Source organism: Pyrus communis, chromosome 4 (assembly GCF_041283825.1).
Source record: "Pyrus communis isolate YQ-2024b chromosome 4, ASM4128382v1, whole genome shotgun sequence".
In the NCBI taxonomy this organism is placed as follows: Eukaryota; Viridiplantae; Streptophyta; class Magnoliopsida; order Rosales; family Rosaceae; genus Pyrus; species Pyrus communis.
Window position 1 is genome coordinate 13,552,767 of NC_142568.1, and position 26,102 is coordinate 13,578,868.

General features: G+C 37.5%; 2 protein-coding genes across 3 annotated transcripts; one reads left to right on the plus strand and one right to left on the minus strand.

Annotated features, from left to right (window-relative positions):
* The first annotated feature begins 16,328 nt into the window (after positions 1-16,328).
* On the plus strand, positions 16,329-20,243 carry LOC137723533 (cytokinin riboside 5'-monophosphate phosphoribohydrolase LOG3). Of its 2 annotated transcripts, XM_068462734.2 has the most exons (7): positions 16,329-16,611; positions 17,082-17,179; positions 17,288-17,318; positions 18,139-18,238; positions 19,414-19,484; positions 19,579-19,722; positions 19,857-20,243. In XM_068462734.2, the coding sequence occupies exons 1-7, from the start codon at positions 16,489-16,491 to the stop codon at positions 19,947-19,949; spliced, it is 660 nt and encodes a 219-aa protein (XP_068318835.1). In that variant the 5' UTR covers positions 16,329-16,488; the 3' UTR covers positions 19,950-20,243. The 2 variants fall into 2 exon arrangements, with proteins under 2 accessions (XP_068318835.1, XP_088548654.1); XM_088692528.1 differs by having other exon boundaries at positions 16,347-16,611; positions 17,082-17,318; positions 19,857-20,163.
* Positions 20,244-21,977: 1,734 nt separating this feature from the next.
* Positions 21,978-25,265, minus strand: LOC137721850 (BTB/POZ domain-containing protein At5g03250-like). The gene is made up of 4 exons (XM_068460874.2): positions 24,956-25,265; positions 24,443-24,512; positions 23,029-24,252; positions 21,978-22,684 (listed from the first exon to the last, which is right to left on the minus strand). The coding sequence occupies exons 1-4, from the start codon at positions 25,012-25,014 to the stop codon at positions 22,163-22,165; spliced, it is 1,875 nt and encodes a 624-aa protein (XP_068316975.1). The 5' UTR covers positions 25,015-25,265; the 3' UTR covers positions 21,978-22,162.
* Between the last annotated feature and the right edge of the window lie 837 nt (positions 25,266-26,102).

Consider the following 26,102-nt stretch of genomic DNA (forward strand, 5'->3'; position numbering starts at 1 on the left):
ACATCAAAAGGTATAACCTTATCTTCAGGTTGTAGAACCTTAGGGCGAGAGTGTTCCTTCTTTAGCCGAAGTCACTTGGTGCAAAAGTTAGCAAATCACCACACCACCACATTTATCTCATTCGCCCGATTGAACTCAATTGCGAATTTGAATGCCTACATCAATAAAGGACATAATTGGCACAATAATTACTCAGCATGTGCGCCATATAAGCTTTGTAATTTCTAGAATCAATAGTTACATTTAACCTCTAACTACTTACCATTCTTAATGCTTTTTCTATAATTTAATTCAAACAGTGTGTGCCGACATTATCCAAACATTGTTGTGGGTTTTGCTAATTAATTACTGATATAGAAACTTTTAATTAATTTAATTAAAAGAAAGTATGATCATCTAGCTGAATTTTTTTTTAGTGCCATATGATGCTGCTAGTTCTTTTTTTACTTTTTTATTTTTTTTTATTTTTTATTTTTTATTTTTTATTTTATCCAATTAAAATTGCAGGGTAAAAAAAATCCTAGAAAGTAACCGGTTGCAATTTATTAAAGAACTATTTTTCTCTTTTGCGGTTGTCTTTCCTCACGCTTCTCTGGTTCTTTCTCCATCTTCCCAATTCTACTAGCACATAAGCTAGAAACTCTCTCTTCCGCAGGACCAAATAATTAGTAAATTCCAATTTAATAAATAGTTTGAGTCGAAATTTCCTTAAAAAAATTCCAAATTCTTATTTCTCTCACCGCTTTCGAGTATGGGTTCCTATCCTTTTATGAAACTTTGAGGTCTAGAACCTGAAAATTTGCCAATAATACTATCTGGATTTTGTTTCACTTGATCATAAAAATAGAGATGATAGAGAGACAGGAGGCGGGAAAGAAATTGGAGACGAGAGAGAAATTGCAAAAACGGTGGGTCGCTTTTAGCGAATATCTAAGTATCATTCTTAAGAGGTCAACCGTTTTTGTGCTTCATAGTTGCAATTTGCTCTGTGGCCGTTCGATTGAGGAGGAATCAATCCTAGCCATGTATTGGTCGTAGTACCTGACATTACGTAGCATTATAGATGGGAGGTTTAATAAAACACTTTCAGTATTATTCACTTTTAACGAAAAATCATATTTATACATTTCTATGGTACTATTCAATATACCTTTAAAAATAAATTTTCATTAAAAAATAAATTTTTTTAAACTTTTCGTTAGTTTTAGTTTTACGTAAATTTTTTGCCTCTGGCTAGTTGGACTTACATTAACTGTATTAACTGACAAACAGATCCAATAATTCCTATGTATCAATAAGGTGGGGTCAATAGAATCTCTTCAAAATTTTTGCAGTCCAGTATACATCTAAAGTCAAAAGCATAAATTCAAAGACTTGAAAAATGCTATCTCAAGCTCCTCTTCTTTTTTAATTTCTGTCGGCATGTGTACATAAGATTAGTAAACAAATGGAGTCAAAAAGCAGCTTACCAATATGTTATTGTTATGTTACGATTCGAGTCTTCCACAGAGAGCTAGACTATTCAGATTAAACCTGAAAAAGCAGCTTACAAAAACACTTTAGGGTCGAATATCAATCCTTTTTGGTTGCATGCATGCATAAAGTTATCTTTAATTGTCTTGAATAATCGTACTTTTCTTTCACTATATACAAAGTGTGAAAGAATACAAATCTTCTTTTCTAAATTGTTTATTTATTTTGATGAACTAGCTAGTGAAGTTGAGTTGTTGAATTGATTCTCTAAAGGAAACAAAAACCAAAAGAAGATTGCCCAGTCAATTTATTGGCCTATGTTAATCAAACACCATGCAATTAGGCTTTTAAGATCTTGTAGCACCGCCCTTATCAAGTCTTAAATCTCAAGTAAAGTCATGATCGACCAACTGAAATGAATGTCCCCAGATGATGTGAAATTTGAAACCTCAAACATGATTAAGTAGGCATGCAGAAAATTAGACACCTCTGTCACCATAAGTTAAGTTTCCATGATTAAGTCAACAAATATATAATCCGAACACTCTCATGTCATGTTTATCCTCATCCTACACGCGTAGAAATAGACAAATAACAAAAAGAACAAAGCAAATTTTGTTCGTTACCAAATAAATGGAATCAATATATATTAAGAAACATCTCTGGTACCAAACTAGACAATCGTTGAACCAAAAACTTAAGTTGCTAGAGAATGAGTTAATAATATATTCCAAGCAAACTATAAGCAGGCATCGAGCAGATGATGTAACATTAGGGTTTGGATACAGTGACTAATGTCCGCACCACATGCTGACGGGCGCAAATTTCTCAAAGAATATTGCAACTTGTAAGTTGTAATTATCCTACTGACGGGTAATCACTCATTGCAACTTGTAAACGGCATTATATAAAAGTGTGCGGAACCCCAAAACCCTTGACTGGCCAGAAAACCTAAACCCTAAAATTTTGATTTGCAAGGCATGCTTGCACTTAGCTAGCTATATACTACATGGTACAAAACATGAGGCCACGCCACTGCAGGCGTATATGTCTCAGTGTGACTGCCACGTCTTGGAAGGGGGTATTAAAAATAATGTACCATGCAAGGTCAAAGTGTGTTTGTCTTTGCTCACACGCAGCAGTAGTGAGATAAGAAAAAGAAAAAGGGCATAATATATGGCTCCGAGTCTGCGATTGGCCCAAGGGTTTGTCTCTTTTCATCTCAGTCGGCTTTCAAATTGAAAGCATTTTGTTTCTTGTACAAGAAGCCAAACACTCATGGACAAACAACTTGGAACATCCTTATCTTGCTCCATATATCTTGCACGATGTATTGGGGATTCGTGACAATACCATTCTTTTGTTGTATTATATTGTCGCCTATCGTGTTCTTTGAGTATTAGATCGTGAACAAAGGGTTGAGTCGAATTAGATTCGCAAAAAAACAAATTGTAGCAATAGTTTTTGAATTATTATATCGTCTTAAAACTCGTTTTGGGCAGTTAGGAAAAAGAAAACACTTAATGTGTATGACAAGCTTATATTTGATAAATTATTATGGTGATTGAAATTGAAAAACGAATCGAAATTTCAGAAACAGTCTAGAAGCAAACTAGACAGAAAAAAATAAATGAAAACAAGGGTTTTCCAAACAGGTAGGAAACATGAGTATATATAATGTGTTTTCCAAACATGAATAATGAATCAGCCCTAGCCTAGCTATGCTGTAACATATATAGGATACAGACGTGACCTGGTATCCTTTATCCATACATTGGATCAAATCTCATCCTGAGTAAAAAGGTAAGATACTGAATGATTTGGTTAGTTTTCTTATACTTCCATTGAAAAACAAAGAACAAAGAGCAAGTATAAACGATTTAAATAAACGATATGCATCCTCTTACATTGATTATTTTGATGAATATTGAAGGATTAACATAATTAATTTAGGGGTTGTGTTATTTTCTGTGAATATATATCCTGTTGGTTAAAGTTATGGCGAAAATGTAAGATCTTTGGAGCTCATATGCGAGCAGCCGCAGAACGTTTGTACTATCCACATTGTATTGGTGCAAAATTTGAATAGTGAGGAAGAACTTTACTACTGTGTATCAGTCATGACATCTTCTCAAATATATAATAAAGAAAAGTGTGGTCTAACAGTCAACATCTGAGTGTGAGCTGAGCAAGCATGACTCTTTATAGTAAAGGTAAAGCCTTCCATTTTTGGGGTTTGCACCTTCAATTGATTAGGATATTTTTTTAGGGATGTGATATCCATACAACTCATTTTACTTCTCACATACTTTTTTAATTTTCGGCCTTCGGATCGGATGAATTGAAGAAGATCAACGAACATAAATTATCAATGGATGTGTGAGAAGTAAACTGAGGTGTGTGGATAACACATCCCTTTTTTTATTTGAAATAACAATAACAAATTATTTTTTTTTTTTTAAATTCCCTCTCTTTTGGGTGGGTTCGAATGGAATCATTTATAAAGGGACTTTTTAAATAATGTAAATTGGGTTATGAATGTAATCAAACTTAGGGTGAAAAAGTGACCTGAACTAGCACTCTATGTACAAGCAGTAGTCTAATTAAGCATGATGTTCTTAATCATTATCAATTATCGATCCAAATTTTTCCCTCCAAGAAATATGTGACCATTTCTAACTGTTGCAGGAGCAGATTAAGACCCAAAAGTTAAAAAGAAGGTAAAAGCAAAATAAAATGGATCAAGTGCAGTCTAAGTAAGCCATTTGAAATTTCACAAAACCTACTAAACTACCAGTCACAAGAAAGCCTTTTTGTAGTCAACAACTTTTGGCTTTTGGTAAAAGTCTATAAGGACAATTACCATTACCAAAACGATGTCTAACCAATAATCCCATTTGATTAAACTCGATTAATTGGTGGTTAAGAACTTACAAAAGTTGAGCTAATTGGTCCCTGGAACAAGTAAAAAATGACATAATTTTCTATCAACCACCATGAGAGGTTTTAGAGCTTTTTTTTTTTTTTTTTTTTTCTTTTGGCAGACAAAGTGAAAAAGGGTCCTTGCTGTGCTTCAACTTTGAGAGACCATGCAAGAAACTAAAGTTAGGGTTTTTTTTTTTCCCAAAATTTTTAAAAGAAAGCAAAAATATTTTTGGTGGATGGGGTAGGCGTCATATAATAGGTACTACAAATGTCACTTGCTGTTTGGAGCAACAGCCAAAAGTGACCACCAATGAAACTGCAGGCCATAACCATGCAACTTTTACGTGATTCTTCAGCATATAATCAGGGAAAAGGATCCTCGCCGATTTTTTTTCTGGGGATCCTAGGGATCTCATAATAGTGACCATTTATCGTATATAGTGCGGTTAGCTTTCGTTAGGTACTATTTAATTTTAAAATTTAAATTTTGAAATGATTTCTGATCGCACGATATACGATGAACGGTTATAATTACGGGATCCCTAGCATCCATAGGAAAAGGATCCGACCACGAGGATCCTTTTCCTATAATCAGTGAACAAAGGCTAAATTTGATGCAGACATCCAATGCCGTGAGGCCACGTGTTGAGCAAGAGAAATTCCTTACTTATAGCACAGGATAATGGGGTAGCTAAGCAGGCTATACCACAAAACATGAGTGCTTCTGATTATGCATTGCAGTAAGGCCTTTGATGCAGATTGCAGAGCGATATGGCAGCTGCAAAGTCCAGATGCCATTGGAGAATACACAAGTTTTTCTCTCCTTTTATTTCAATCAGAAGTACTGGAATATTATAATGAATTTATAAAGGGTTTGTTAGATAGTTGAGCACTCACTTTTTCATTCAAAATTTCGAGTTTAATTTTTCTTCACTGATTATTGCTTGTATAAATAAATACTAAGTAAGTTGAATAAGCAAGTCCAAATGTTGTTGGCACATGTGCACGTAGTATTTCTTTGTTAATGTGTTATAATTGGCTCAAGCTATAAATTCAGTTTAGGACAAAACTACAAGTTTCAAATTGCTTTTTGAATATTCTAAATAACAACCTTCACATGTTTAATTGTTTACACACATACTCTTTTTCTCTTTGTATACATATATTTAATAATATTTGTTTTGATTTGTTTAATCTAATGATCAGAAATATAGACTATAGATATATATTAGATTTAAAGATATTTTATTCCTGATTTAGAGGAAGGGTACATGGTGAAATGTACACAATAAATAGGGACATTGTGAAGCTACCAACAACTGCTATAACACTGTCTGAAATCTACTTGTAGCAAGATATGGGATTTTCATAATAAATAAGATTTAAGTTAGCATTGGGAAATGAAGGTAATAAAGGGAGAGGGCATGCAGTCAAAGAAATTCAAAGCATTTAAAGGTTCAGAAATTTTTGCAATTGTTCTCCAGCTGGTAGTCCCTCACATTGTGCAATTTAAGCTGTGCAGGCATTTGCTGTTGCATCAAATGGTATCCCATCTTTCTAGCTATTGGACATCTTCTAGCTAGATCATCTGTTTTTTCTTATTACCATTGTTTGGTTTGCATTGGCTGTCCAATGAAATTGAAGTCTGAGCAGAAATATAATTCAGAAAACCAGATGAGGTCTGGCAAGACAGCGTCATAGACAGGTTTTATCTCAATGTTGTTTGTCCCCCTCACACATTCTGCAGAGGTGCCATTACCATTTGCCACAAATCATGTGTATGCATGAAATGTTAAGAAATCGTTTGATAACTATTTTGTTTTTTGTTTTTAGTTTTCACTTTTTGGTATACTTTTAATTAAAAAAAAAAAAAAAAAAGAACAACTAAAAACTGAATACCAAAAAGTGAAAGCTCAAGGTCAAATAGAGAGTGGTTTTTAATTTATTTTCTAATAGTATTCTTCTTCACTGGTAAGTGAGAAATCATATGTTCGATTCTTGTCAAAGGCGAATTTGAACCACATTATTGCTAGTCCATTGTGAGACTTAACCCATTATCCCACCCCCTTAGTGTATATAATATCGTTTTTAAAAATAAAATTACCAAACAAGATTTCATTATTAAAAAGATAAAAATAAAAAATAAAAACGAAGTGATTATCGAATAACCTCTAACCTTATTATTATCTCACATTGGATGCAAACTTTTTTATCTATTGTTGGAGCAAAAAATTCCAGTTCAACAACAAACAAAATTGTAATATGTTGGGAAGTAACACGTCATCATCTTTCCTTGTCACTATGGTAGCTAGCGGAACAGCTGGTATATATTGCAGACATATGAGGCTCAAGTTAGTGAATGTTCAAGTAGATTGTAAGGTAAGAACTATTTTTTAGTACCACACAGTATAGCAGACGTATTATTGTACTATGCTTTGGGATAATAGTCATAATACTAGAAATTTATGTATAAATTAAACATTACTTGATTAAATAATTGATGTAGAAGGTTAAGACCTATCTTCATCTATAAAATAACAAATATATAAAGAAGTTTTGTCGTTGATTTATAACTAGCTAGCTACAATAATATGTGCTACATGTATCTTGCATTACAAAATAATATCATGCGTTTTTCCCTTTTGTTTATGAGTTTAAGTGGCATTCAAGTCTTGGCCTCCAAGTGTGATGTTACTTGATTTTTATCCATGACTGTAATTAGTCAACATCTATCCGTTATTAGATTTGAATTCAGAATCTTTTTCAATAAGATGTTATTTAAATAATTAATCGCGGTTCTTGAAAAAGTGTACTACCGTGATGAAGTTACCCACTGATCCATTTAAAAAAAAAAAAAAAAAAAGTAATCGCGGCAGAGCCAAATTATGTTGCGTTTGTTGTGTAGTGTTAGCAAAGATGTCTACTTAAGAATATTACTTCAACTAATAGCAATGCGATATAAGTAACAGTTGGAGAACACAGAGATATATAGTCTTAATAAAATGCCATAATTAGTACTAATGATTTTAGTGTATGTTTGTATGTGGGTGTGTGATATTCTAATCAATTATTTTTTTACTAACAAACACATAAAAACATGCCTTAAACGCGCATGCAAGCATGCACAAGGGTTATACATAGTATATTAGTATAAGCTCAATCCCCTACTAAGAATAGTAATTATGAGTTTATAATCTCCAAACATAGGGACTTATATAGGGAGGTGGGCAAAGAATTAAGTAGACAGACAAAAGAGAGAGGTGAACAGAAACAGGCAGAAAGGCCAATTTTGGGGATTAGGGCAAATACTAAAATGAAATATGGTGCTGCATATTATTTTAAGGGCATGGGTTCAGTTCCTGCAATCCTGACAATGAACAAAACTTAAAATATAAGCTTAACCTAATAATAGTTTTATGCAGCAAAAATTGCAAGCAGCCCACAAAATATGATCAGTAACAAATTAGCAAATGGAGTAACATTATAGAGGAAACTGTTTTTCTTTAGGGAATTGTTGTGTATATTTAAATTTTTGTAATGTTAGTAACAATTCTTTCTTTAACTCATACACGTTGCAAATTAATGCTGATCTTGATGAGTTGTGAATATAGATTACAAATTTTAATAAAAAAAACAATACAGTTAATGATTCAGATTTATAGTTTCACCTTATATTGCTATATAGTCTAGTAATAAATAACATTTTCCTATTTAGCAAATCAGTAATGTTCTATTGCCACAAGTATAAAGTTAGATAAATACTTATGATAATTCAGGTTTGGTCTAAATAACATAAGCATGTTATGCTTCTAAATAGTTAGTAAGAGAACACTTCTTTATTATAGAGTAACATTCTTATTCCATGATTAAGTTGTCAGATAAATACTTATGTCACAACAATACAGTCAATAGTTCAATTAGATTCACGATACAAAAGCATCTTATGTTGTGCATAATCTCGTAAGAGAACTCATTTTCCTTCAATTAATATAAAAATGTGGGTTTATGGAGAAGAAGATATTCTATGGGAGAAGAGGCAATGCAAATGGTGATATTAGTGTAGATCGATGCGTATTGGGGACAGCATGCTTGGAGAAGTGAAGGGGGAGGTGGAGGTGGAGGGGGTGGCGGAGCGTGGTGGATATAGGGAAGGGGAAGGAGCGCGTGAAAAGAAAATTGGAAATGTTTCCTATGCTTACAACAAGTGTGTCGAGTGAAGGAGGGTTGATGGGGGCACAAGCTGGTAGGTCATAACCCACTAATGTTTTTTATTCAATCATATATGCACAATGCTCCATATATTTATCCACCACCACCATTTGCTTCTGAAATTGCCCATACTTTTCTTGTTACCTCACATAAATATACGTAAATGTTAAAATGTCATAAAAATACAATTAAATTAGCCAGTGATGCCCATCTTGAATGGTTTAAATTAATATATACCCCCCTGTGGGATTGTCCCTTTTTTGGCTTTTTCCTAGGTTAAAAAATGGATGTTTGTCTGTGTTCTTAAAGTTATTATCTTGACTAAAATAAAAGAGAATGGCCGCTCGCTAGATTGTTGTTAATTAAATGAACACTAGTGGATGGTTTTTAAATTAGGTTGGCTTTATTGTTTTAACATCTTTGCATTTTTGCCTAATCTAGAGTGTGCGACATTATTGGCATTACTATTTATGGATGTTTTAATCTATTTGTTTGTCTTAAGGAATAGAGTAGTTAAAGGTATTTTTTTCAAAAGTTCTGGCATGTCATAAAGAATGATGTGGTGAATGCTATTAGTTCTTTTCTCACCTCCAAAAGGCTGCTACGGGAGGCTTGTTTCACTCACGTTGTCTTAATTCCTAAGGTGAATCAGCCGCAGGAGATGTCACAATTGCACCCGATTAGTTTATGTAATGTAATTTACAAGATTGGGGCAAAGGTGATTGCGAACCGATTGAAGAAATTTTTTGATACAATAATTTCTCCGCATCAGAGTGCTTTCGTCTTAGGGAGGTTGATTTCTGACAACACTTTGGTGGCATCGAAAATAGGCCATTTTCTTCATAATAAAAGGTGGGGCTAAGAGGTATCTTTTGCACTCAAGTTGGATCTCAATAAGGCGTATGATAGGGTGGAATGGGATTTTTTAGAAGCTATGATGTTGAAGTTGGGGTTTGACGGTAGATGGGTGGCGGTGGTGTTGATATGTGTGAAATCGGTTTCATACTCTTTTTTGGTCAATGGAGCAGCACGTGGGTATGTGGTGTCGTCTCGCGATCTTCGTCAGGGTGATCCTCTATCTTCCTATTTATTTCTCCTTTGCATTAAAGGTTTGTCAGCTCTTATTGAGCACAAGGAGCAGCGGGGAGTCATTAGCGGAATTCGGATTTGTGATGGCTCTCCTAGTATCCATCATTTGTTGTTTGTCGATGACAGTTTCTTGTTTGAAAAAGCCAAGTTGGAAGAGTGTTCAGAGCTCCAACATATTTTGGATGTGTTCTCCCAAGCGTCAGGGGAGGAAATAAATTTGGGGAAGAGTAGCATCGCATTTAGTGCTAATGTGCATGGCCAAGAGCAGTAAGGACTTGCCAATTTTTTGGGAGTCCAATTGGTGGAGCGGCATGAGCGTTATTTGGGCTTGCCTACATTTGTGGGTAAGAATAAACAACAAACATTTGCTTATATCATAGAAAGGGTTCATAAGAGGCTGAGTGGGTGGAAAATGAAGTGTTTAAGTAGGGCAGGAAGGGAGTTGTTTATGAAGGTGGTGCCTCAAGCATTGCCTACATATGCTATGAATTGTTTCCTTTTTTTGAAGACTTTTTGTGATGAGCTACATCAGCTAATGGCTCGGCTTTGGTGGAGGTAGTGATCTAGATTCGAGGAAAATTCATTGGAAGTCATGTGATAAGTTGTGTCTTGCTAAGTTGGAAGGTGGCATGGGGTTCTGGAATCTTTATGCGTTTAATTTGGCAGTATTGGTGAAATAAGGTTGGCGCATTATCTAATATCCGGAGTTGTTAACTGCAAGGTTGTTCAAAGCTAAATACTTTCCCCATACTTCCTTTTGGGATGCTCCGATTCCCTCATCTTCGTCTTATTGTTGGTTTAGCATTCTCAAGGCTAGAGTAGTTGTAGAGAAGGGTTCGAGATGGTTGATTGGAGATGGGACTTCGGTAAGGATATGGAAGGATATATGGGTGCCTAGACCCTCGTCTTTTCGTCCCATAACTCGTCCGCCTCCCACATTAAGTGAGTTTTTTGATGAGGAGGACATGGAACATATTTGTGCGCTACCTATTAGTTATTGCCTTCCTCCGGATAAGCTAATATGACACTATACCGGCAGGGGACATTTCACAGTCAAGAGTGCATATTGGGTTGCTTGGGACTATGTAAAACCACCATTCGTGAGTGTTTCTTCCTCAGCGTATAACGGTAATCCGTTTGCTCCGTTATGGAAAGCTATATGGAAGGCCAAAGTCCCGCCGAAAATGCGGAATATGGTATGGAGGACATGTCAAAACATTCTTCCGGCAAAAGAAAATTTGACTAAGAAATGAGTTCCTTCGGATTTGATGTGCGTTTTATGTAATGAAGAACCGAAGATAGTGATGCATGTTCGTAAAGATCGTCATTTTGCAAGAGCTACATCGTTTGCAACCCCATGCAGTTTTCTAGTTGATTATGTTCCTAGCGGATCTCTTAAGGAATGGTTTTATTGCTGCTACAAAATCACCATTCGATGTTCGACTTTATGTGTATGGTTGTCTAGCATCTATGGCAAGAAAGGAATGATCGAACTTGGAAGGGGAAACAAGGGTCTCCTGGAGGTGTTGCTCTGTGACAACCCATTCCGAGATTTACAGAACAAAAAGGGCATTTTTGTAATTTCACTAAGTTTGGGATATTTTTTTTGAAATGGGCTTGCTTTTTGGTGTTAAATGGTGTGCCCAAGGGGCCAACCCCTGATTTTGGTCCCCTGACTCTCCCCTCTACTAGCTTGCCACGTAGCAGTACCCCATCTCATTCTCTTTTTCCCCCTCCAAGTTAACACCCTCTCTCCCTCTCTCAGTTCACTCACACTCTCTTTCTCCCCCGATCTACACACACGCACCACTTTCACACACCCACTGGCAATGATTACAACATCACCACCACCGTCAAGCAGACTCTGTCTATCTCCCTCGTCTCTGTGAAGCTTGGTGAGACCGAAAACCCAGGCCCGGCGAACTCGTGGTGTTCAAGCCTGAAGTCCGGCCACTTTGGACCATTTCACGGCAAATCGAAGGTACAAACCTCTTCCGCTATCTTGTATCTTCCTTTTAATTGGTAGATTGTAGGTTAAGTCATCAAATTACCGTCGATCGGAGCTTGGGAGGCTTCAGCCTTCGTTCCCGACAAGAATCGGGTCAATCCACCCACACCCGGAGCCCAAGCCCTTTAGCCCAAAGCTTTGGGCCAGGCCTTCAAACCCAAGCCCATTAAAAACCCAAAACCCTCTTTGAACCCTACCCAAAGCCAGGCCTTCGGGTCGAGTTGACACGGGCCTTAAGCCCAATGAACCTAGGCCCAACCTTGCAGCCCGATTCCTTAGATTCAGGCCTTCAGGCCGCTCCAACCTGGGCCTCTAACCCATTGAACTCAAAGATAGACTCAAGCCCAAAACCCTTTAAGCCCCAACCCAACCTATTAAACTGGTCTGACCCAAACCCCAAGCCTATTTGACCCGACCCGTGACTCGACCCGATCTGACCTGTTAACTTCGATCAATGCTAATCGTTGACTTTGACCGTTGACTGGTCAACGTTGACTTTTTCGGGTTTGGGTCGGGATCCCTTATAGGCTAATTTTGACATCATGTATCCATTTCCAACATCCGTTTTCTGAAATTCAATCGTTATAGTAGAGTTTTATTGATTGGACCCTTTATATGCTTAGGTGCGTTTATTAACGGCGTTTCCGTCATTCCTATTTCGCATGGCTCTTCGACGACGGAGTATGGTGAGTGGACCCTTTCTAAAATGCATGTTTTAATAGTAGAAATGCATACATGAAAAGCATGATTTAGTGGTTAAGTTTTATGAGTAAATTAGATTTACATCTTATGATTATCATGCTTTACTGAGAATATTTTGGAATACCATACTTTATTGAACTTATGTTCTTTGTAGTATATATGATGGATGACTGTATACTATTTATGAACGTATTTTTACACTTCTTTGTAGTATATATGATGGATGACTATATGCTCTGAAGATGTTCTAGAGATATATGTATTTATGTTAGAAAGAGTATATTCAATGTTTTTGTGTTTATCTAGTGGTCAATGTTCTGCCTACGGGCGATGATACTTGTATATTGGCTTCGGCCGGGAGATATAGATGTTGATTTTGGGCCAGGAGATATAGTTGTTGGCTTCAGGCCGAGATATATAGTTGTTGGCTTTAGGTTGGAAGATATAGTTGCTGGCTTCGGGCCGGGAAATATAGTTATTGGTTTCGGGCCAAGAGATATTAGTACTACAGGCGACCATGACACCACTACTTAGCACACTATATAGGATATATGTTTTATGAAGGTTTTATGGCATGCTAGGGTTTTCGGAAAACCTATTACATATTATACTATTGAGTTTTCATAAAACTTTGGGGGTTAGTATGTTGATAACTGTTTCAGTATTATATATATATATATATATATATATATATATATATATCAACTTGGTCCACTCATGTTTGTTTTGCGCCCCCTCAGGATTTAGAATCAAGGCATACAATCTAGGCGTCAAGGCACTTCTACATCAGCATCTTCGAGTCCTCTCGGTGTAAGACCCATTCCTTTGTTCATTCAATTTTATATTTTTTTTCTTTTTAATGTTCTAGTTAGTTTTATGCTCTGAACAAGTTCCTAAGTTGCATATTCATTGTATTTTAATTTATAAGTATTTATTTATATTCGTTAATCTCATGCATCCTAACACGGCTTCGTCACCTTCGGGTGACAGCCAACACGTGCCTACCCTAGTGTTCGGGGAATGTCAGGGTCAGGCGTGTCATCCTCAGCAGGCCGTGGCCTGGTTGCAGGAATTCCAGGTTGCGGTAGATCTCACACCTGCTGCTCAGCAACCGTTCCCCCGAGTTGGGTATGGGGAAGGTAGTGGTGCAGGGCATGAAGGGGTGGCGAAGGATTTGGTGAGATTGAATGTGGATGGAGCAACTAAATTGCAGGAGCGGGTGGGGGGGCTGATGCGGTACTTCAAGATGTGCATGGATCTTTTGTGGTAGCATCGGCATGTTTTCTTCCCATGGTGTTGTCGGCCCTTCAAGCTGAATTGTTAGCGATTAAGTATGGAGTTGCACTGGCTCAAAAGCTTGGCTATCAGAAGGTTCAAGTTGAAAGTGACTCCTCCCAAGAAATTTCCATCATTAATACTTGTGTAGATCGTGCTTCAGCTATGGATTTGTTAGTGGGGGATGTCTTATATATTGCAAATTTTTTTACTGCTTCTATTTCCATTTCTAGGAATAATAATGGTATTGCTTATTGTTTGGAAAAGGTAGCATTGTCAATTGGGACAAGAGTAGTTTGGGTTAAAGAGCCTTCTAGCGTTATTCTGGATCTCCTCATCCAAGAAACTTTGTAATCTTTACAAGTTAATGATATCGTATTCTCTTCAAGGAAAAAAAAAATGGTATTCATGCCAAGAGAAATGCTAGTGGATGTTTTAATCTATTTGTTTGTCTGTCGAGCATGCCTTACGAGATTGTACCTTGGCGAGGGCAGTTCGGTTTCAAAGTTTGGGACTAAGGGTGGAGATGGACCACGGGCTTCCTCTAGTGCATTGGATCTATCGGTTATCTTTGCAGCTTCAGTCATCTGGTTTTGAATTTTGTTTGATGTTGATTTGGGCTCTTTGGAAGCAAAGGAATGATATGGTTTAGAACAGTATTTCGCTCCCACCACATAAGGTCATGCTAAGAACTAAGGGATGGTTGATTGAGTTTCATAAATGGCATAAGGGGGCTGCTAAAAAGGCTAGCCGAGAGTTGCAGCAGTGGCAGAAACCTAAAGTTGGTTGGGTCAAGTGCAATTTTGATGGACCATGGAGTCGAAATGGTAATTCGAGGGGGCTTCAGGGTGGTAATTCGTAATCATTTGGGGGGAGTTTTTGGCTACTTCTGTAGGTCCTATTGAGATGATACAATCTACATTTCATGCGGAATTGATTGCTCTTCGAAATGCAGTTTTATTGGTTAAAAATAATTGTCCTATTGGCTAGAAGATTATTTTTTAAGGAGACTCTAGCTTGATGCTCATGGCAATGAAGGATCAAGGGGAAGATTGCTCATCCTTGGGTCCTGTAATAAACGATGTTAGATTCATCCTCAAAGGGATGGCTCACTCGAGGTTTACCCATGTGCAGCGGGAGGGCAATCTGCAGCTCATTGTCTTGCTCGTATGGGCATTGGGAGTTCTCAAGAGTTTATGTGGTTTGAGGAGCCTCCGGATTTACTCCAAGATGTTTTAGTTGAAGAGGGAATGTAATTTTTTTATTGTTCAGCTGAGGATAGGTTACATTGTTGTGCAGGATACTTTTTTTCCCTTCAATCGGGTTGAAATCCCCGGCAAAGTTTTTATCGAGGACCAGTATGCACATTATCCTCAGGTTTGTACGTATTCTTTGTTGTTTAATGAATATCGTTCCGTTTCTCAAAAAAAAAAAAAAGTGAGATTGTTCATGGACTCTCCGCCGACTTTCCGTCACCTCATCTTTGTGGCACAATTCCCATGCCAATATTATAAAACAATGTGCCAAAAGAATGATGTGGCAAAGAGTCCATGAAGAGTCTTACTTTGTGAGAGTCTCCTTAATATTTCTCTTCATGCTAAATGTTGGACCATTTGCATATAATCCACATGATTTTTTAAATTAAAACAAGAATTTATATGACGTAAAGCATGATGTGGTGTTGGATAAAATTCCTCTAATTAAAAAGGTCAATATATACTCGCACGGAAAAGTTTTAATACAAAACTCACTCCCTCTCTCAATCATGTTAAACGCTTCCATAATCCTCATGCACGACATACATTATTGAGATTTAAGCTTAGTTTGGTATGGATGATTGGACTGAAACGGATAGATTATTATTTTCAATGTTCGTAGAAGGAAGAAATGAAAAAATTGTGTCCAATTTAGATATATTGGATTACTCATGAAAAGAAAAAAAAAAAAGTTTGTAATCCTAGAGACCAAACGAGGCCCTCCCATGATAATGATTTTAGGAATAATCGTTCTTCTCTAATTAGTTTCGTAGGTTAATGAACCGAGCATTATTGTCATTAATCTCAAAATGGGTTTTACACTTTACAAGGGGCGTTGCAGTAGCTATTGACTAATTTCCCATCGCTATGTAGTTGTATTCTTATCATAACATAAGAAAAGAGAAACGCAAGAATCGAACTTTAGTTGCATATGTGTGAGTCCTCTACACGTTGTAAGCTTCCAAGTTGTAACAAGTCAAACCCTTCAATCCTTGTGTATAAAGAACGACCTCTCTTGTATAGTTGATAGTTCAGTTCATTGACAATCTAATAGCACTCTCATTCTTTCTATTTTACTTTCAATTTTCAAACATTACTCCGGAGAAAAATAAAACAAAACAGATATTTCGTAAATAAAAAATTGGGACAACTTTATTTATGCCCTAATTTTTATGATCACGAAATCAACAAAGGGGTGACATTAAAAAATGTAAAAAAATCAAGAAAAACACAAATAAAAACAGAGTGGTCCACGCGTGCCAATGTTTGTAGTTGTGCACTTGTGTGTGTGTGTGTGTGTGTTTGCAAACGGTGTGAGCTTCAAGCGTGCTGAAGAGGCACTCACGTGCGAGGGGGGCTTATAAATACGCATGTAGAGAAACGGCACCACCAACACAAAGTTGGGAGGTTTTTCTGAGTTGAATTTTCTTTTTTCCTGGAACACAGAGGTCAGAAGCAAAACAGAGACAGAGGAACTGGCAAAAGGAAAAAGAAAAAGTTGTCTTAAATTATTCATTAGATTTTGTAAAGTGACTGAAAAAGTTGAGAGAAATGGAGATTGAGAGTGAAATGCAGCAGCAATCCAGGTTTAGGAGGATTTGTGTGTTTTGTGGGAGCAGCCAAGGGAAGAAGAGCAGCTACCAGGATGCTGCCATTGAGCTTGGCAAAGAACTGGTATATAACGATGGCTTCTTCTTCTTCTTTTTCTTTTGAAAGGCGATAGGATATTATACATTTAAATTTATCTAAACTACGTGGAGAGTGATTCGAACTTGGGTTTAGAGGGGAGAGCATATAGGTTCAAATACATTTTTATGCCGGTTTCTTGACGCATGGGTTCTTGGAAAAGTTTTTTGAATTTTTCGCTCATTTGGATTTGAATGTGATTTGTGAGCACGTTTTTGTGTTTGTTTCTTGTTTTGTGAGATGGGTTTTGCTTGGAATTAGCTGATCATCTTTGTGTTTTTGTAATGTTTTCATGTTAACTTGTTCTGTTTTTATTGGGACAACCACATTATGATTTTAACTTGTCTGTCGCTTGGGTCATGAGAGTTTTGGAGAAATTTTAGCAGACTGCATGCCAAAAAAATGTTGCTCTCTCTCTCTCTCTCTATAAACTCATAACTTGAACATTTTTGTTGAAGGTTTCAAGGAACATTGATCTGGTGTATGGAGGGGGCAGCATAGGACTGATGGGTTTGGTTTCACAAGCTGTTCATGATGGTGGTCGCCATGTCATTGGGTACTTTTATTTTATCAAATCTCAGATTATTAAAAGAAAAAAGGGATTAAGAAAGAATTATGGTTGGTTTAGTTCTGCATTGCGTACTGATTTCGTCTCCCCCTGCAGAGTTATTCCCAAGACGCTCATGCCTCGAGAGGTATGTTTCCTCCAGCCACATAAAAGTCTTTCAACTTTCCGGTTGCAAAGAATACAATATATATATATATATAAACACATTGTTATATGTGTGTATATTTATAGGGATTAAGATTAATGCTCTGTTCTTTCTTTTTAATCACTTGCTTTGCTCTGTTCTTTCTTTTTAGTCACTTGCTTTTCTCTTTTCTTCTAAGTGGGGATGATGTGAGCACTTTTAGCTACTGTTTTCTGGTTCATTTTGTTTTTCTCCCTTTTGGGTTTTGTTTTCTTGCTTTTGGGTTGTGTTATTTTCTGTTTGGCTCCCTAGAATTCTGTTTCTTCTTCAATGGATGCTTTGGTTGGGGAGGCTTATCCATTACACACTCGAGTACTTGGCACTAGCCCAATAACCCTAATAATAATACCCCACATTTCTGATTCTTTTGAGTTTCTAGTGTACTTCCGGTATCTTAGACTCCGGGCGGGTTACTGTTAGATCATTGGTTAAAAGATATAATTACCAAGACCTAACGGCCAAATCAGTCGAAGTATCAGACACTCCGAAGTTGTATAAAATATTCGTCATGCCGTGCTCACTTGAGCTATAAAGTAACTTTGCTTCTTGTGCTTTTCTGTCTTGGCATTTTCTATGTATCGAACTTTGTTTAGTCTTACATCTCAAAACTACTGGCTGGGGTTCAAATTTTTGCATTGAGTCCATCATTTCTGCAACTCATCATTCCGTTGCTGCACAAACCTACAAATCTCCCTCTCCCTTCTTTCTCTCTCTAATTGTTTAGTTTGTTTGTTTTGTCGTGTGCATTGATGCCATTTTGCAGATAACTGGTGAGACTGTGGGGGAAGTGAAGGCAGTTGCAGGCATGCATCAAAGAAAGGCAGAGATGGCTAAGCACTCGGATGCTTTTATTGCCTTGCCCGGTTAGTATAAGTCCTCAACCAATCTCTCTCTCTCTCTCTCTCACACACACACCAGAATTCTTAAACATATCAAAAAACGTACGGTCCTTCATGGCTTTAATTTTACCAATTTTAGCATGCAAGTCCACTTTTTAGTTCTTGTGAATAGTATTGAGACGGAAAATTTTACTATACAAAGTTCAATGGTACTGTCGTTGGATATGCAATGCATAACAGACGAGAACTTATATCAGGAAAACTCGAATTTAGACTAAAAGAGATCAAAACCCAACAAACAAAATTGGAAATAAGCGGAAGCTTTTTATCCTTCCCGAACTGAGTACATGACAAAACATTGAAGCACAAAGATTTGGCAAGAGAAAATGTAAAAAAAATGTTGATAATTTACTGTTGAAACAATCTGTGTTTTGTGGTATGAAAGCACCGATAGTTGACAATGTTGATTGAGATTGTGATTGTATAAATTTGTAAATTATGAAAAATTCCTCTAACACAAAACCCAAGAAACACCCTGATTAAGAGAGCAACTCATCAAAGAGTCCCCAGAGCATGACACGTCAACATCTTACACTGAAAATTATATACAGGCTTTCTGAGGAAATCTGCCTCTGCTTGTGCGGGTTAATATCCTGTTTAGCTAAATATAGTCGTTAGCTGTATATATTGACTTGCACCAATTGGGTTTGCCAACGAGCACCTGCACCTGCACCTGATGCTCACCACTTCCATTCATACACCGACATCCGGAGTTTTCCTTGCATTTGAGTTTGAATTTTCCTCGGTGTAAATTTTTAGTTTAGGATATCCGTCTTTAAAATAAATAATAAAAAAAAATCCCTCTGCAAGCATATGTTTTTGACAGTAAAAATGTAACAGTAAAAGTGTAAGTATTCATATTCCATGGTCAAAACATTACACCAAGGTTAAAAAGTCCAGACGGAACAAGTCGGTATTTTCGAATCTCTTTTTACCCTTTCCTTGTCCTTATCCTAGTACTAGTTGTCTTGTTTTGCCCCTCTATTCCGTGGGAGAGAATCTTACCTATCCCGATTGTTTCTTTTATTGTGCTTATCTCTTTCATTACGTACGTGTTAACTTGACTATTACCAATGGAAGACGTGTGTGAACTGTGAGGCTTCTGGGACTGCAAAAGCTGATTTAGTTTTTCGCTGCAGGTGGTTATGGAACTCTGGAAGAGTTACTTGAAGTCATCACATGGGCTCAGCTTGGAATTCATGACAAGCCAGTAATTCCCTTTTTTCTGCATTTTTATTACTAGTTGAACGTAAAACTCGTCAACTTTTTAGGCTTATCCACCTATCGTTCTTGTCTGTGTGCAGGTGGGATTGCTGAATGTCGATGGATACTACAATTCCTTGCTGTCGTTCATCGACAAGGCCGTGGAAGAGGGATTTGTTAGCCCGAGCGCACGCCACATAATTATATCGGCACCAACAGCCAAGGAGCTGGTGAAGAAACTGGAGGTAATTTCAAAACACTGTTTAAAATACTCTAATCTACGGGATAGAGAGGGATTCGAACTCTTATGCAAGGGGACGGGAGCACATCGCTTGGCTTGAAAATTTGTTTTGATGTTTAGTTACTTTCGGTGGTGCAGGATTATGTCCCGTGTCACGAAAGAGTTGCTCCAAAGTTGAATTGGGAGATAGAGCAGCTTGGCTACACACAAGAATATGACATCTCCAGGTGATATTATGGGCTTGCAAGGCAGGCATTCAACCGCTAAAGCACTAAAGCTTGTTGGAATTTTGGAAGTTGAAGAGGCTAATTTGTAGAACTCTAAATTTCAGATATGGGAATCTATTTTTTTGTTTTTGTTTTTCCAATGTAAATTATTGGAATTGACCTCACTATGTGAAGCTTCAATATTCTATGTTTGTGGAAGTTTCCTTCCCATTTCTTAACTTGTAAGTAACCGAACAGCACTTGAGGCTTTTGTGAACCTTCCCCTATATTAACTAATTTATACATTTATTGTTCAGCATATATGCTTTTGTTTTCACTTTGTTGTGTCTTACCGCAAGCAGTCTGTAACTCAAGCGATTAATACCATGTATCTCTGCATTCGGGGTACCGTGTTCAATTCTCCTCCCATAATATTGCTTGTATCAGTGAAATGAGCAAATGGGTTGACAATGCATTAACACGTTGTTGGAAAAACAGAACCAATGGTCCCATTTAGAAGGACTAACAAAGAAAGAAGGAAAGAAAGAGGTTGGCAATTGTTGTTTGCAGACACAGATAGAGTCCCATCTTTTCAAGCAATGCTTTTCTGCTAAGGTTGGGAAGCTAAGGCCAACACCAAGAGCCAACAAACCAAAGGTGTGAGTCATTTGTCAAGTAAATGTTTGATTGGAATTTGGAGGAAAGGGGGCCAATCTTGAGAAAAACAAAGGGGTTCCCTATGCTGTCGGACGAATGGGACAATGACATGTGACTTGTGGCCTATGGAGGGCCACTTGTTATGTACATAGAAAAGTAAAAGGCCAATTTTCTGGGACAGTTAGGACCCAGTTTCTTCTAGGTGCCTGTGGTTGATTCCACTAACTGTGTAAGATTCTTACTTGTGAAAAGGGGATATATTCTCGTGTCGCTCTATCATTGATTTAGTAATTTAACTAGTAATTGAAAATATATCTCTTTTTTTCTCTCACTCATTATGTGACCCTGCTATTTCATTTATCTCGCTCATCACGTAACTCTATATTTTATCTTTCTCACTCATCACAAGACACCATACATGTAACTAGAAATATAGTCCTCTCTCTCAATGGACACTCATCATGTGGCACCATGCATGTAATTGGAAACGTATCATTCTCTATAACTAATGTGACCATACTACCTCTCTTTCTATCTTAATCATCACGTAACTCTATTCTCCACTCTTTATCTCACTTACCAAATCACACCATACAGTAACAAGAATACAACTCTTTTTCTCTATTTCACTCGTCACGTGTAAGAGAGAGAGGTATATGTCCGATCACATCCAAAGCTCTTGTTGATTTGAGCCCTTGAGGGGTCAATTTTTGGAGTTTCTTGGTAGAGGTTCTTTTTCAAACTTCCAGTGTGAAAAATTCAAAGATGGGACAAAGAGAGATGGTGTTGATCAAACGATGGTGGAAACATTAGGAATAAGAGTAAAAGGACAAAACTCCTACACTGCAGTCCTATCTGTTATGATTTTGCCAATAGGCCCAAAGCTTTATTGAAAAAGAGGGAAACAAGTGTTCATTTTTTGAGAAAGTTTCTCAGACCCAGTTAGGCTGAAAATGTACGAGAAAATCTCCAGGAAATTCAATCTATGACACCAGTTCGAATAGGACATTATCGGATTCCATTTCTACAGTTGTAGCAAGGACTCATAGATGTAAATCGTGTGAACCTGTGAGACGTGACACGTGTGCTGGGTTGTCGTGACATGGTGCATTGACCAATTCTTCAATATTTCTTTTCCTTTTGAAGACGAAGAATTATGATTTTGATCCATATAGTTTGTACTTATCTTCTATTTCGGGCCTCATAGGTTAGAATAACGGATTAGACCATGCAATGTTTGCAGTTTACCGTGCTAGTATCGGCCCAACTCAAGCAAACTCAACTTATATGAGGTAGCGAATTTCTAACATTTACAGTAGAAGTGTGAATAATAAGACTCAAGGTCTAAATAAAAGATCTTATGAAATTAAATTCTTTTTAATTTCAGCCACCTATGTTCAACAAGGTAAATAATTTGATTGAATTGAATAACAACCTAACTTCTTCTAAACAATGCACCACTTAATCCAATTTACAGATGCAAGAGATTAAGCAACTTCTACCATTCAAGAAATAATGGAATATATTGAATAAAAAATTTAAAACAAAAATTAGGGCTTGAGGTTGAAAGAGAGCCACTCACTAGCTGTTTTCATGAGTTTGTTGTCCATTGCAGCATGATGTTGGTACCGGAATCCGATCTGTGGGCTTCGATTCTTTCGGATTGCAAGGCTCCAACTTTTTTCTAAAACCTAACCTTATGGGAAGGATGCTCCAACTTCTCTTGGTCTTGACCAGCTTCTGGAGCTCCTTCTTCATGCTTGAACACTCCCTTTGAAGCTCTAATACACGTTCCCTCATGTCATGATGATCGAAACCCACAGCTTGGTCTTGTGGAGCGTCCACTTGACCGGACACATCATTTTTGGCGGGGAGCCCAAGGTTTACGCTGGGATTTTGTGAGTTCTCAAGATTGTCAACAAAGAACCAGCCAGAAATTGACGTGCGGAGTCGAAGCTGTTCAAAGAAAAGGACTTGAACAATTACTCGAAGAGGTAATCTCTCGTTCTGAGCTGCATGCGTACTGGCTTCCAGAGAAAGCTTCTGGCAGTTCATGAGTCTGCAGAGTTGCTCCCTTTCAGCATCTGTAAGCCAAGGATGTGCCTGAGGTTGTGAAAAATGCAATGTTGTTAGCATGCATGATCAGGACACCAAAGTCGTAGAAAAATATTACCCCAACAATGTATGTTACGCCTGGTTATAGTAACATATTAGTAATGTCCTAGTTTAAAAATTGGGAATTTTTCGAGTACTGATGACGGTCACATATGGACCGGCTGATGTAAAATTTACAGTGAAATGCTATTCACAGAATTCTAGCTAAATAGAAATCTAACTTCAGAAACAAGAAACCAGCGACATTTTCGCCAAACTATATCTAAGGTGAAACTAAATATCATTATGTCATGAAGATAAGTTCATACGCCATGCACTTAAGTTTGATTTACCTTCAAGAAAACATCGATTGCATGATATATGCCATCATCCACCGGCCGGGCATATTCAGGGATGACAGCAGCAAGTGCCTGAAATTTTGGTAACTTCAAATTAACATCTGGCGCTACCTCGGCAAGGTATCCATCCACCAGACTGGCTACCATAGTAATAGGTGTCAGTGGATCAGTGCCAGTCATTAGTTGCCCCTCTTCGATTATGCATGGGGAAGATGATGCAAGTGAAGCCTGGTTTACCGACATGAAATGATCAAGAATCCTCTGAATGCAGTCTATGTCGTAAAGAGTCTCTACAGAATAGCCCATATTTGGTATGAGAAGATCTATGAGCACGGCTTGGTCCAACTGGGCACCTACCCTTTTCTCCAAATTTTCTCTGCATGACGGACTTGCATGTAAGATCATAGCCGTTCGTAGCAGCCTAAGGAGAAACTTGGAGGATGTGACTCCTTTCTTATGAGGAAGTAACCCCATGATATCTTCAAGTAGAGCCCTCTGGTCTGCCTCAGAAATGTTAGAAATGGTGGTGCCTGAGTTTACATAATTTGTGTCATGAAAGCTCGACTGTCTATTCATCAAGGGGAGATACTTTCTAACATAGAATATGAGAGAAGCGGCAATACTCTCAGGCCTCATTCCTTTCAATTCGACAGCTTGAATCAATCGCTTATAGAGAGGTAAGCTAAGTAAGGATGCATCTTCATACCACCAATCATCAGCGAGAGGTTGGGGCTTAGCATCATCAGAAGTTATTCCGTTCCATGATGCTGTTGGGTTCTTCATGTCATTTTCTCCTGATAATATAGGCCAACTGAATAACTTTGGATCTGCACAAGCTTTGATAGCCAAGGAATCAATGCATCGTGAAGCAATGTGGAGCTCTTCGGCATATTGTTGAACTTCTTCACATGTTTCAAGAGCTACTATGGAGTCTCTCCAATTGCTGAAGACTTCAGTAAGGAAAACCTCTGTTTGCACAATGAGATTTCCTTGTTCGTAATCTTCAGTCATTTGGAGGTATTCTGCTGCACATCTAAGGATGACTACGTTCATAGCAGTCAGTTCTATTTTGACGCCATAGCAGAATTTGGTTACAAGCTCAAATGCTTTAGCTCCCCCGGGCACACCATGAAGTTGCAAGGCACAAGAAGATCCTTCCTCACTAGAACACTCTTCGATAAGCCTCTCTAGTAGCCCACTTTTAGAAAGCAACGGAAACTGCAGTAATGGCCAACATGAGTACTAAAATGAGAGCATAGCTCGCACCCCAATAAAAGTCCGACTAAATAAGAAAATTACAAAACAAGTGTACACAGAGCAAATGGAAATCAATACAATGATGCGCGTGCACAAACACACACAAAATGTTATTGTTTTCAACTGGCAAGATATATCAAACAAAATGCACCTTGTGGAGGTGAAAAGACATTTCCCCAACTTGAATCACAACATCGCTCGGAAGCCCAGTTGTGCAAAGCCTGAATGAGAAACACAAATCAGATCCATATAAACATAACTTAAATCACCTAATATAGTCATAACTCAATAGCATTAATTATCACAGAATCAAATACATTGCAGGAGACCTCATAATAGTCCTCAAAAGAATCCATCCTTGCTAGTCTTTATACAAACCCCATGTGGTCGGTAGCTAGCAGGACTCTAATCCAATAAATGGGTTCACTTCACGTTCATATAAACAAAACCCGTAGCTACTTTCTGTTGCTAATGAATTCTCTATCAAGGGGGTTTCCAAATTATACGTAATTAACACATGCATATATAATCAAAGTACTAAACTTTCTTGCTTCTTACATATTACCGAGTACAACAAGCAAACACCAGATGGGCAATTTCTAGTTCATCGATTATATCCATTGGTTTGTAATAGTGCACCAGAGCATATGGAAAAAGGGGTTACCAAGTTTGGCCTTCGCGATGGAATGCTTCAGACTTAGCTCCAAGCTTCATGCAAGCCATGAGTTCTGGTGGTGGTTTTGTAAAATGGGCAAGCTTGGAATCATGAAATTATTAAGTGAAGCAAGAAATGCCGATCAGATAAAGACTTCGGTGAAAATGTGAGCGACAGTGAACGTGGCATGCTTATCATTTGTGGAAAATACTTTCAAAGTTTAGAGAGAGAGAGAGAGAAGTAGCGAGTCTAAAGCAAGAAGTGAAGGGGAGAAGGAAGCGGTTCAAACAGTTACAGTGGCTCCAACTGGGGTTGCGATTTAGACTCACTCTTGTTTCCCTTGTGTTTTGCTGTCACCTTCCTTTCCACTCCGACTCGGCTTTTCGCCACGTCTACAAATGTTCTCAGAAAAGGCCATAAGTTTTAGCTTGGGCTCCAAAAAACTGAATCCTCTTGAACCTAAGTTGTAACTGTTTGGACGTCATGGAAAAGTGTGAGTTGGGCTTGGGTTGGAATTTTTTGAACTTGTTAAATTTTGCCGTTAGGGTTCAGTTGATGCTATGTCCGCCTGTACTTTGTCAATCTCAAATAAAATCACACAGTACAGACAGACAGAGCTTCAACATATAACTTGTCCACACCCATAGCAAGGCTTTGAAATCTTACATGTCCACTGTTGTTCATCCGTTGATTAATAAAGAAATGGCTCAACTGCATTTTACATTCTTAATCAATTTAGGTGATTTTTCAAAATGAATCACGAAATATTAATTTTCTTACATTAAATCCTGAGGTTTTGGAATCATATCAATTTATATTATTCATCTATTTTATTGTATGAATCCATTAAACTGATGATGTGGCAGATGTGAGACTTGTTTCTAGGTTGTGTAGAAGCTACACTTATACCATTGGAACCAAATTATGTGATTGGTTATAGTTTTAGATATGAAGCATTGATTGAGGAGAAACCGAGAAGCCAAATCTGCATGATGACTAGTTTTGGTCTATATGGTACAAGTGTAATTTTCACGTTAACTCAAAAATTAGTCTCAAGCTTCTCACATCGTCATCGTAACGCAAAACCGAACAATCAAATGTATATATGGAAAAGAAAATATGTTATATGTATATATTTTAAAAATCTCATAAGGCA

Excerpts from the sequence above, each read along its gene's own strand:
- LOC137723533 (XM_088692528.1), top strand. The coding sequence starts at position 16,489 with ATGGAGATTGAGAGTGAAATGCAGCAGCAATCCAGGTTTAGGAGGATT. Across the intron at positions 19,485-19,578 it reads TTGGAATTCATGACAAGCCA|GTGGGATTGCTGAATGTCGA; the intron begins GTAATTCCCTTT and ends GTCTGTGTGCAG. Across the intron at positions 19,723-19,856 it reads AGCTGGTGAAGAAACTGGAG|GATTATGTCCCGTGTCACGA; the intron begins GTAATTTCAAAA and ends TCGGTGGTGCAG.
- LOC137721850 (XM_068460874.2), bottom strand. The coding sequence starts at position 25,014 with ATGGCTTGCATGAAGCTTGGAGCTAAGTCTGAAGCATTCCATCGCGAA. Across the intron at positions 24,253-24,442 it reads TGTCTTTTCACCTCCACAAG|TTTCCGTTGCTTTCTAAAAG; the intron begins GTGCATTTTGTT and ends CCATTACTGCAG. Across the intron at positions 22,685-23,028 it reads CAATCGATGTTTTCTTGAAG|GCACATCCTTGGCTTACAGA; the intron begins GTAAATCAAACT and ends TCACAACCTCAG.